We start from the raw sequence: 12,630 nt of genomic DNA on the forward strand, positions 1-12,630 counted from the left end.
AGCCTTTGGCTCAAGCCACCGAGCTGTGCCAAGTGTTTAAGGCTAAAAATTAGATGCTCTTTTTGACTACTTTTTGTCTTTAAGTTTGTCATAATCGGATGTAATGAAGAGTGTCTTTTGGGATCTGGATGGAAGTTAGAAGTCGTGGGAGTCTTTATATTGGAAGTAGTTCTTGGTAGTTAGAAGGGGGGAAGACGAAGATGAAGATGTTTTCTCTAGGCAGATTTTCTGTGTATTTATGGGCGGATTTCTGAATGCAAGATGCAGTTGTTGTTAATCTATTCTATCAATCTACTTGTCAATCCAGTTGTCACTCTTTTTGTCACCAGTGCTGTTATTTAGTTTGTCAAATAGTTTTGTCAAAAGCCTGAAGTTCTTTAAAGTTTTGTGAAAGACGTGATCAGCAACAAACAATCAAATTTAACAAAAAGAGATTCAGCAACAAATAGAAAAACTTTTGGATCGTGGACTCATGCGACCTTGTTGTTGTCCTTTTGGTACTCCAATACTCTTAGTTCACAAGAAGAACACAACCTACCACATGTGCATTGACTATAGAGCTTTGAATAAGATAACTATTAAAACCAAATATTCTATTCCTCATGTTAATAACTTGCTAGATAAACTTTGTGGTGTATCTATATTTAGTAAAATAGAACAAGGGGGTTTCCAAGCTACTGGGAAGCCATGCACACACAAACAGTGTGGGACTGCTCCACACTCAGCCATCTGGCTGGGCAGCAGGGTCCTAGGCCCTGTCGGCTTCCTAGCCAGGGCCTCTAGCTGACAGCCTGCCGAGCCCATGAAAGGGTTGGTGAGCACAGCTTGGGGCCTTCTTGGCCCCTTGGGGTGGGTCTCTAAGCTACCCCATGCCCACTGCAAGAGCCTTTGGCTATGCTCTGGGGTAGCCCTATGGGCTGCCCCTTTTCTACATGCAAACCTACATGAACTACAGAAGTCTGGCATCTAGTTGGAAACAAAATACACAGATCATCTGACATCAATCTAGAGGGAGACTTGTTGTATGGACTGGCATTACTGCATGTGGAGGACAATGCACACCTGACCTCGGACGCATAGAGTGGAACCCTCACTGCCTTGTCCCGGACTGGGCTCACCTCCTATTACATGCCACTCTCGCTAGCATCTCCTCTAAAACTATCTCCTCTCCTCTTCCTCTAGCCATGTGGCAGTAGTGTACAAGTGTGGACAAACTGATCCTCCTCTAGCCACGTGGTAGCAGTGTACAAGGGTGGGTAGTCTGTGCCATAGCAGCAGTGTGGGCCTCACACTTTCTATCTTCTATCTTCTATTCTATTAAGCTGAGGTTTTTCTCTCCTACCACATGTCACTCTCTCTAGTATCTCCTCTAAAACCATCTCCTCTTCTCCTCCTTTAGCCATATCGTAGCAATGTATAAGGGTGGGCAGTATATTCCTCCTCTAGCCACATGGTAGTAGTGTATAAGGGTGGGCAGTCTGTGCCATAGGAGCAAATTGTGCCGCAGGAGTAGCGTGGGCCTCCCACTAGTATATCTTAAAGTACAAAAACCTTCAATTTTATCAAGTGCAGGTTTTCCTCTCCTGCCATATATCACTTTCAATTTTATCTAGCATCTCATCTAAAACTATGTCCTATCCTCCTCCTCTAGCCATGTGGCAGAGCAGTGTACAAGGGTGGGCAATCTATGCCGCCCCCTTTAGCCACGTGGTGGCAGTAGTGTACAAGGGTGGGTAGCCTATGCCAATAATAGCACGAGCCTCCCACCAATATATCTTAAAGTATAGTAAATCTATTCTATTAAGCACAAGATTTTGTCTCCTACCACATGTCACTCTCTCTACCATGTCCTCTCTTCCTCCTTTAGCCCTGTGGTAGTAGTGTACAAGGGTGGGCAGTTTGTTTGTCTTCTAGGCACATGGCAATAGTGTACAAAGGTGGGCAGTCTTTGCCGCAAAGTAGCATCATGGCCCTTCCACTACTATATCTTAAAGTACATTAAATGTTGATCAAAACATGTTCAAACTAAATGTAAAAATTTTGAATTAAGTAAAAATAGTTATAGTTTTTAGATCTCCACCATGATGATTCACAAAAAAATATTTGACCCTAACCATGAATCCACTCGACCAAAATAAAACATGTATACATAGGAATTTCCCTTTTTTCAAATACCCTTTTGCAAAAGGGTGTCGTGCTACTATGCTACAATGTAATATTTCTATTATAAACATTGATTGCACTTACACAAACAATAAATGCTAGTCAAAACATATCCATACCAAAATTCCAAATCCAAAAATAAATCTCCACCCTTACATGCATTGATGATTGACATGGTATTACTCATAATAAGTATACTCACACAAACATTGATATGTTTTTAAAAACATATCATTGTTTGTGTAAGTATAGTTATTATTACACAAACAGTAATATGTTTCTAAAAACATACCATACCAATTCAAACACAAAAATTTGTAAAATGAACTTCCACCCCTAGATCCACAGCTTTGACCAACTCCGAAGAATTTTCCTATTCCTCACAATGTCTTCGATAAGGTAAGACCAACAAGGAGATGTGACGAAACTTAATATAAGTGAATTTATGAAGCTTAATCATTAATTAATTTAAATCAACAAGAAAGTGCGACTACTGAAAACACGATTCACTCCTCCTTATCGATGAAATCAAACCCACAATAAGCAGCCTATACACCCCAACTATCTCGTCTCTGAGTTGAGACGAATCTCTCCTTGGGTGCCTGTGAGAGGGCTGATGGTCCCCATGTTGATCATGGACTACGAGATGGCCTTGAAGAAGGTGCTCTGGCTGTTACTATAGGTGTCCACGAACGAGATCGTGCTGGAGCCGGAGGTGGAGTAGAGCTCTTGGTCGGACTACAGAAACCCCTTGTTGTTTTGCAAGTTGGCGTAGTAGCTGTTGTCGAAGGTGTCCGCGGTGGTGACGTCTAGAGGGTTGAGTGCGTCAGGGTCGCGACTCGCCACCGCTCTATGGGCAGCTGCTCTGGAAGGTGGCCAGGTACATAGAGTCACATTTAGGATACATTTCAGCTGGGTTATTTTGTCATATTGCCATCTGTAAGGGTGAGATCACTTTAAAAAAATTAGCCCTTACAAGTGGTGGCTTTGTCTCACTTCTACATTTGTCAAAAATACAAATATTGACGGCTGTGGAGTCGAGGGTGGGTTCGAGGCCAGGATTAGAATTTGACGAGCGTCTTTTTTTTGAAAGGCTTTTGTTTATGAAGAGATTAGAAGAGAGTATAACTAAATTTTCCAAAAACCTTCCCTTCCTTTGAACCTTCTTTTGAAGGGTAATTGTATTTTTACCCTTCTTGTGAAGGCTTTGACCCCCTTGGAAGTGTACTGCAACCTTCAAATTCTAGCCTTGGTTGGGGATGCCTATGCCGTTGAAGTTGTAGAGGCACGAGCTGAAGGTGGTACAGCGGGCGCGCCCAATGGTATGGGCGCCTATAGCAACGACACAAAATGCAATGGACGGGCCACAAATCAGCATATTGTAACTGGATTTTTACTTAGCTACAATCATGATAGTCGTGATCGACTAAATATTGCATTTGAACCTAAGAGCACAACTACATCTTGCGTAAACAAGCCCACCACTGTGAACCTGCTGAGATGATCCTGTTGATATCTTTGTTCCCTCTTCTCCTCCTCTAGCCATGTGGTAGCAATGTATAAGGGTGGGCAGTCCGTTTCTCTTGTTTCTCTTCTAGCCGCATGACAGCCGTGTACAAGGGTTGGCAGTGTATACCATAGCAGCGTGGCCTCCCACTAACATAGCATATCTTAAAGTATAGTAACCATTCAATTCTATTTTTTCCTCTCATGTCATATGTCACTTTCTCTAGCATCTCATCTAAAACTATCTCCTCTCCTCTTGCTCTAGTTACGTGGCATAGTAGTGTACAAGGGTGGGCATCCTGTTCCTCCTTTTGCCATGTGAAAGTAGTGTACAAGGGTGGGTAACCTATGCCAATAAAAGCGCGGGTCTCCCACTAGTATATCTCAAAGTACAGTAAATCTATTATACAACTTTTTCTCTCCTTCCACATAGCATCTCCTCTCCTCCTCCTCTAGCCATGTAGCAGCAGTGTATAAGAGTGGGCAGTCTATTCCTCCGCTGGCCATATGGCAGCAGTGTGCAAGGGTGGGTAGTCTGTGCCACAAAGTAGCATGGTGGCCCTCCCACTAGTATATCTGAAAGTACATTAAATGTTAATCAAAACATATATAAACTAAATCTATAAATTCTTAATTTAGTAAAATAATTACAATTTTTAGATCTCCATGATGATTACCAAAAGAATCTTTGACCCTAACCATGAATCCACTCGACCAAAATAAAACATGTATACAAGAGAATTTCCCAATAATTTTCCTTCTTTCAACAAGTTGCAATGCCAATAAAATATTTCTATCATATACAATGATTGTACTTACAGAAACAATAAATGCTAGACAAAACATATCCATACCAAAATTCCAAATGCAAAAAATTTCAAAAACAAAATTTCAAAAATAAATCTCCACCCTTACATCCCTAGGTGATTGACTTGTTATTGTTAATAATAACCATGCTTACACAAATAGTGATATGTTTTTAGAAACATATCATACCAATTCAAACACAAAAAATTGACAACTGAACTTCCATCCCTAGATCCACAACTTTGACCAAATAATTTCCCCTATTCCTCAGTGTCTTCGATAAGGTAAGACCAAAAAGGAGATGTGAATAAACTTAATATAACCAGTAGTTTATGAACCTTAATCATTAATTAATTTAAAGTCAACAAGAAAGTAAAAACACGATTCACTCATCAATGTAATCAAACCCACAATAAGCAGCCTATACAGTCCAACTATCTCGTCTCTCACCCTCTCGTGTGCGCTATTAATATCTGTAGATGAGTTATGGTTCTTCTATATATTCACTCCTTTGGTGCCTGTGAATGGCACCAAAGGAGTGCGTTATTAATATCTGTAGATGAGTTATGGTTCTTCTATATATTCACTCCTTTGGTGCCTGTGAATGGCAGCTTAGCTATTCACTTTCCGGCAGTTGAGACGAATCTCTCCTTGGCTCCCTGTGAGAGGGCTGATGTTCCCCATGTTGATCATGGACTGGGAGAAGGCCTTGAAGAAAGTGCTCTGGCTGCTACTATAGGTGTCCACTAACGAGATGGTGCTGGAGCCGGAGGTGGAGTAGAGCTCTTGGTCGGACTGCAGCAACCCCTTGTTGTTTTGCAGGTTGGCGTAGTACCTGTTGTCGAAGGTGTCCGGGGTGGTGACGTCTAGAGGGTTGAGCGCGTCAGGGTCGCCGCCGCTCTGCGGGCAGCTGCTCTGCAAGGCAGCCAGGTATGTGGCGTCGAGGGTGGGGTCGGGGCTGCCTGTGCCGCTGAAGTTGTAGAGGCGCGAGCTGAAGGTGGTACAGCGGGCGCGCCCAATGGTATGGGCGCCTGCAGCAACGGCAATGGACGGGCCACAAATTAACATATTGTAACTGGATTTTTACTTAGCTGCAATGATGATAGTCACGATCGACTGAATATATTGCGTTTGAACCTGAGAGCACAACGACATCCTGCGTAGACAAGCCCACCGCCGTGAACCTGCTGTTAATCGTGTCGACATCCATGGTGGGAGCCGGAAGGTCTTGCACGGGCGCGCTGGCGTTCACAGTGGTGCCATCTCTTCTTCCCAAGAGCACCGTCCAGCAAGGCCCTCCAGCCTGCGTAGACAAATCATCCGTATATGAGGTCTCAAACATGTAGCTGTAGACGCATTCATTAAATTAGACTTCTCATGTACTGCTAATTAGTCTACTCGTATACTTTACCAGGGTCACGGACGCATTGGCTGCCAGCGCTAGGATGTCAGCACACGACACGGTGGCATTGCACGCGGCCTCCACGGCGGACTTGATGTTATCCACCACGTCGAACCCTCTCAGGGTGTTGTTTGGAAGGGCCGTCTTCTCCCCTGTCGTTGTGTTCGTATCGTCCAGCAATATCGACCCGTCGCATCCCTATATTGCATAGTACGAAAACAGTGTAATTGAGAATCGAGATATACTTTCTTTGCTTAATGATTGCGCTAGAGCCTAGCAGCTTTCTCAACGTTTAGTAGGTGCTATATACTAACATTTACGAAGCAATCGTGGAAGTGGAGACGCAGCAAGGACGCCGCCATCCTGGCTTCCTGCTCCACTGCCTGCTGCACAACCTGCTCTACGATACTCGCGACTGTTGGGCAGGACGTGTCGTAGAAACTAGAGCTGAGCTGTGCGGAGGCTTTTGAAATGACTACAAGGAGGACAAGCGTACAGCTCAACACGGATGCAAGAACAAGCTTCTCCATGCTGTATTATGAAAGGTCGCCAAAAAGCGAAGTAAAGATAGAAGGCAATTGGTTAGAATTGGTTGTGATGCATTTTCCAATCACACAGTGACGGTACATGTGACAGGGAGAACGACGATATTTGCTCAAATTTCATTTCTTGGGCCACCCCCCGATGTTTTAAAATGGCATTCTCGTAGGAATTCGTCGTCTCTGATTTTATTATCTGGTAGCTTGCATTATTAATAGGCAAATTCTATTATTGTGATAGTAGAGTCCTTACCAACAACGAAAGGCAAGGCTTAACCCAAAAAAAAAATTGTAATGTCAATGGACTCGGCATCAAATGTGCAATGTAGCGATCACTCATTGTGCACGCTCAAAAGTTTGAATACGTAGTTGTCTCATTGCTTTATCATTTTGTAAGATGGAAATATTAAGGTATTTCCAATTGCTTGAAAAAGAATCTTGAATGAGTTAGAATAAAAGATAGGCATGCATCGTAGGTAGTCAATTTTAACAATTGAAAAACAAAAAAAAAACCTATTTTATAAATGAGAACATCCCTCTTTATTAAACTTTCTATTACTTATCTCCTTGTAAGGTTTCTTGGTCGTGTGTATTGAACTAAGTCTACATTCATATCTCATAAGTAGAATAAGCCTCCAAAATGGCACAAGTCTCATGGAATCATTTTTTTTTGTGTGTAGAGGGGAGGGGAGTTTATATGGTTGGCATATTTAGTTCTCATAGTGTTGACCAATCTTCCTTAGAGAATCTTAATTGACCAAAATTTTTGATAATATACTAGTAAAAGTATACATAGGCAAGTAACATGTACCTTGATGGGATTTTTAAAGAAGTGGGATAGTTTGAACATCCTCTTTAAGTTTGAGCTTTTTGTAAGGCTTTTTACTTGACAATGTGCCTCGTTGTTTTTGAATTTTGGTTTATCTATTTATGGCTAGCTAATAGGTTTACTATCAACCTCCATGTCTTTTTGTTCTTGTAAATGTGAAGTGCTTTAACATTTTAGCATGTGCTCGTGCCTACACTGTGGAATATAAGTCATGTAAGTCGCCCAGAGTGTGAAATACTATTTTTTGCTAACTTGGTGATAAAAGAGTGTTTCCATGGATTCTATATTTCCATGTTTTCTATTTATGGATTAAAGTTAATCCATGTAATATATTTTCCCATGTTTTCCATTTTTAGGAATTCTCCTAAACAGGTTTACACTCGGATGCCTTAAATACGAGCAATTGTAGTGAGTGAATCCGTACATACGTGGGAGTATTGGTTACACCATCTTGATGATATGAAGTTTCATATGGTTGTTTATTTTTAATTTATAAGTTAATTGGCTTAGTTTATTCAAGTGTAAATCATTGGACCGGATAATGGAGGTAAACTAGTATCGATCAAAAATATCTTGAGATGACCAATTTTGAATGTCGAAGAATAATATTCGATTTTGTGACAATAAGCACTATTAATTTATCTTGGGCACCATTCCTATTTTTTAGCAATGTGTATATATTATTTGGGACATGTGATATCTTCCTTATACATATTTGACTTTTCAAGATATGTACACTTTTATAAGATTCAAGCCTCATATCTATTTTTAAAGAAGTCTAGCTTGCACGCTCAAGAAATGTATTTTTAAAGCAAGCTATTCTTGAAGAAGTCAACATATTTATAAAGCACACTATTTTGAGTCCCAAAAGCTATCCCAAGAAATATATTTAAGTACACCAAGAGAAAGCGTGGGCTCACTCTTGTGTGGGGGAAATCCCAATATTGTGTCTTGACTATTTCTTTGTTCTATTTGTTCTCAATATTTTATTTATTGCAATCAATATTTTGGGTTCATATCAATCTCCCCATAGCAGTGATATCAGAGCCAAGATTGATTGTGATTATTTGAAAGCGGTGAAGAGCTAGTGGACAAAGAAGTGGAAGAGCTTGGCCAAAAGTAAAATTTTAAATACAAAGCATAGAAAGACTATGGTGTACAAGAAAGGCATGCTTTTGTCCATTGGGTAACAAAAACCCACAATCCATTTACCAAAAGTTCTTTTAAGGTGGAAAACCACTTTTTCAATTTCAAACCCACTTATAAAAACCATCCAAAATCTCAAAGTGTTTTCCTTGATTTCAATCCCTCTTTTCCATCGGTCTCCACCGATGAATTTCTTCAATGCTGGAGACCTCATAACTGCTTTTCCCTCGCTCTCTTGTTGAATTTCATCTCCACATTCTCCTCAACGACGACATGCGATCTCTTTTCCGAGGACTGTTGGGTAGGTCCAAATCGTAGTAGCCAAGATGGCACATGCTAGATAATGCAACAAAGGTGCGTTGTGCACTATGCAAATGCACCGATTAAAGTTTTCTTTTAAGTTTTAGATACTAAAGCTTTAAAATTTTAGAATTAAATCTTTCCTTTTTTTGGGAAAAATATCCTTCAATTAGTTGAAGCGAAAACAGCCACAAAGGGCTAAGTACATCCATGAAGGGCTAAATACAAACTTGCCTCATATAAGGGTGGGAAACAAGTGATCATAAGGGGGAGAGATGCTTCTCCTTCGGGTAGCCGCTCTATGAGGAGAAGGCTATCTCATACAGGGGGAGGAAACAACCACAAAGGTGGTCTCTGTAGTGCCAAATGGGGTCACCACCTCTATCTGTGAAGAAAGGGCAAGGCCTCCAAAGTTTCAAGAAGGCTTCCCGCGCTACTTCCGCATGTGGTCAGAACCTCCCTATTGCTTCTCCCATTGACCACGGAGGGTCTGAATGATGTTGAGTCATATGCTCCTAATGGTCTTAGCCGACGGATTGTGGGTACCCTTGATGGCCTCGCTACATCTAGCACGCCAGATGTGCCAGGCTGCTATGCTATTGCGAATCTCCCAACGCTGGAATGAGCTTGGACACCAAAAACAGGTGGGGCTATGAGTGGTACTACTGCAATAGTACGATGGTGGGAGACCTGAAGGGCATAGCCTCCCCCATCCTCCTAGAGTGGTCAGAATTAAAGCTTTCTTATAAGCTTTATATTACTTAAAGCTTATTCTTTTAAAAACAAAAGCCTTAAAGCCCCTTCAAAATTCTCAAAAAAAATTATTCTTTGGTCAAAGCCCCAACTCACCTTCTATAGATTTTTCCCAATTCTCAAAAAAAATCAAAATTCCTAAAATCTTCTTTATTCTCCCATAGCTCATTTATTTACATGAAAATACCCTTTTTGAGTCTCAAAATTTTTCAAAATTCTTAGAAAATTACATAAAATTTCTCAAAAAAAATCTAAAAATTTTCAAGAGTTTTTCCAAGCACCTAAGAAAAGATCGAGCCACTTAAATTAATCAAATCAAGCCTCCTCATCATAAACCCATGGATTGAGGAGTTGATTTCAACCAACCCATCAACGACACCACTACCAATAAAGATGTCAATGCCTAAGATAGTGGATTTACAAACTCACCACTTCCACCACCAAATTTTGAAGATCGCATTCAATTTGTCAAGAAACTATGTCAAGATGATGAACAACAAAAGCGTCTTGTCCTCGAACAATGACTTAAAGGTAATGAAGTTACTAATCCACAATCTGAAGATGCATGCATTATAAAAATCATCAAGGCTACTTTTGACGCTTAACAAACAAAAAAGAACAGTAAGATTAGTTGTCGTACTTTCTCTTTTATCAAATTTGATGAAAAAAAAGATGCTCATCTTATACTTTCATGGTTAAGTCAATTGGATTATTATTTTTCTGAGGAGACCTTTTCAGAAAGGGATAAGATCAAATGTGCTGCCAACCACATGGTTCATCGTGCATCATTATGGTGAAATGTTCTTCGTAAAACTAGTGACAAACTGACTACTTGGGTGAAATTTCAATATAAAATGAAGTTAAACTTTTTACCACCCCAATTTACTCTCAAAGCACATCGTGCATGGAATACTTTGATTATGCACTACAACATGCTGGTGACATATCAATATTTCTTAGTAGCATTCCAGTAGTGTTTAGGCTTTTGGGATATCACGAGATTTGGTTGCTCAACAATACCAATAGCTGTGAAATTTTGCTACTCAACAACAACTACAACAATGAAATTTCACTACTACACTGTAATTGTACTGCTCTCAGCAGCAGTGAGCATATCAATAAAATTTTGCTGCTATATTGACATTTAAATTTCTAGAGAGTTGTCAAAGATTGAAATTAGATCATACATGTGACATAAATATAGAAAATGATGATATTTTTAAAAAAACATCTATCAAAACCCTTAAAGCCTTGTTTGAAAATTTAAATTAAAGATAGTTGAAAACTTTTGAAGGAAAATAGTTACAAAAATCATGAATCTATCCCATCTTGTAATAGATCCATTTGTGTTACTTCATCAATGTTTATATCTAATGGAAGCTTAATGAAAAGATGGAGTTCTATATCAATATCACTATCATTATCATCTTCGGAATTATGTTCCTCATGCTCTTGATCGGCCTCCTCTAAATTGTTTTCTTCATTTTTATCTTTTTCTTCTTTCAATGAGTCGATTTAAGGTAGTACTTACACCTCATCTTGAGATTGGTTCTCAACATATTGATCTTGAAAGATATATCTTAAACAAGGAGAGACTTGTATAACATACCATCACTTTTGATCAATTCGACTAGCATGAACACAATCTAAAATCATAAAGCAAAGAGGTTACACTGTTAGTATACTACATCAAGATTTACCAGTGTGATTGGTTGGGTTACTAACCTGTTTGACAATGTTGAGGTAGTACAAAATTATCTTTCTCATCATTCCAAAACTTGGTGGAATCAATTTGAAAAAATCCATTTCGATGTTTGTTCATGGTTGCTTGAGCACATCTATATATCACCTTGAACCATTTGAGATCAAAGATGAATAGATTGAATTCTCTAAACCCAACCTCAAGAATATCTTGAAGAGTTCCACAATACTCAAGATTGTCTTCTATGACATTGGTATAATGTCTACTAGCTCGTCTTTCTTTCTCAAAAGTTGCCATCAAACCAAAATCAAATGTGTTTCTTTTAGAATCCACACACTCTGTGTAAAAGTAGTGTGAAAGTACCTTCTCTAGGATCATATTGCATTATATAGTTTGTATTAACATTAAACAAAAGCTTGATATTTAGTTTAGTGCATTAAATAAGGTAAATAACAATCTAAGCATGAGATTAAGATGAAGAATATACTTACTTGAGGATCACATCCTCATGCATACCGATGCTCTTCTCTTATGTCATCTGTCCATTTTTTGATGCCATGGATATTGCCATACGAAGCAATTCTATATTGATCACATTTGGCAAAGATTCTAATCAAGGCGAGAATAGCAAGCATGTATTTGCTCTTTTGAAAGCTCTTCTCTCATCCTTTCATCTATTGATTGTATCCTTGTATCTCCCAATTCACTTCTCCATGATGGGACTATTTACATTTGGCATAATGCTTCATTTGGCATTATGCTTCATCCAGTCTTCGTTGCCTTCCTTTTTCTTTTGGCATATCAGTGATTAGTCGGTCATCCTTCTCATTGCTCCATAATCGTGGCATTAAAGGATCTATGCAAGAAGAGAGATGTTTTTAGATATATACAAGAGACTATTGCATCAACCATCTCTCTGCCGCCGCCATACTTGCTTCTGGACTTGATCTTTGTTTGATCACAAAGTTCTTTAAGGTTCTCATGAACTTTTCAAGAAAGAACATCCATCAAACATGGACAACACCACAAAGTACCACTTCATTAACCAAATGCACCACAAGATGCAATTGGCTAGTTAGAATTGTCTTGAGGCTAAGTAATTATGCATCTCCTTTGTTTTTGGTCTTTGTGAAGGCACCCTCCTTCAATGAATGCATTTCTCCCATTGGTGTACAAAAAAAGGCAATCACACTTTTCACCTTATTGTTCTCGTTCTTAGTTAATACCCATGGTGCCTTTAGTAGAACCATGCTACCACTCTAACATATAATTAGGCATGTACTTTGAAGTCCTCCAATGTTTTGTAAGTCATCCCTTTCACCCTTGGTATCTCTTTTACCAATTAAATGGTCCCAAAATATTTGTTGCCACATTCTTGAAGATATGAATGGGATCTAAGAGATGATTGATCTTCAACTCATACTAATATGGAAATCAAAAGAAGATTGAGTTTCTAGACATCCCATCGGGTGGCGGATTTGGG

At 39.5% G+C, this 12,630-nt stretch overlaps 1 protein-coding gene across 1 annotated transcript; it reads right to left on the bottom strand.

The window, feature by feature from the left end:
* Positions 1–4,805: 4,805 nt before the first annotated feature.
* LOC147620271 (peroxidase A2-like) lies at positions 4,806–6,442 on the bottom strand. Its single transcript, XM_086772459.1, has 4 exons — positions 6,193–6,442; positions 5,888–6,076; positions 5,614–5,779; positions 4,806–5,507 (listed from the first exon to the last, which is right to left on the bottom strand). Exons 1-4 carry the CDS (start codon positions 6,406–6,408, stop codon positions 5,089–5,091), a joined length of 990 nt encoding a protein of 329 aa, XP_086628585.1. The 5' UTR covers positions 6,409–6,442; the 3' UTR covers positions 4,806–5,088.
* Between the last annotated feature and the right edge of the window lie 6,188 nt (positions 6,443–12,630).

This window comes from Cibotium barometz, chromosome 32, assembly GCF_041138505.1.
Source record: "Cibotium barometz isolate CiBa-2024 chromosome 32, ASM4113850v1, whole genome shotgun sequence".
In the NCBI taxonomy this organism is placed as follows: Eukaryota; Viridiplantae; Streptophyta; class Polypodiopsida; order Cyatheales; family Cibotiaceae; genus Cibotium; species Cibotium barometz.

Coding starts and splice junctions, on each gene's coding strand:
- LOC147620271 (XM_086772459.1), bottom strand. CDS start 6,408: ATGGAGAAGCTTGTTCTTGCATCCGTGTTGAGCTGTACGCTTGTCCTC. Junction 6,077..6,192: donor TCCACGATTGCTTCGTAAAT/GTTAGTATATAG, acceptor TATGCAATATAG/GGATGCGACGGGTCGATATT. Junction 5,508..5,613: donor GGATGTCGTTGTGCTCTCAG/GTTCAAACGCAA, acceptor CCGTTGCTGCAG/GCGCCCATACCATTGGGCGC.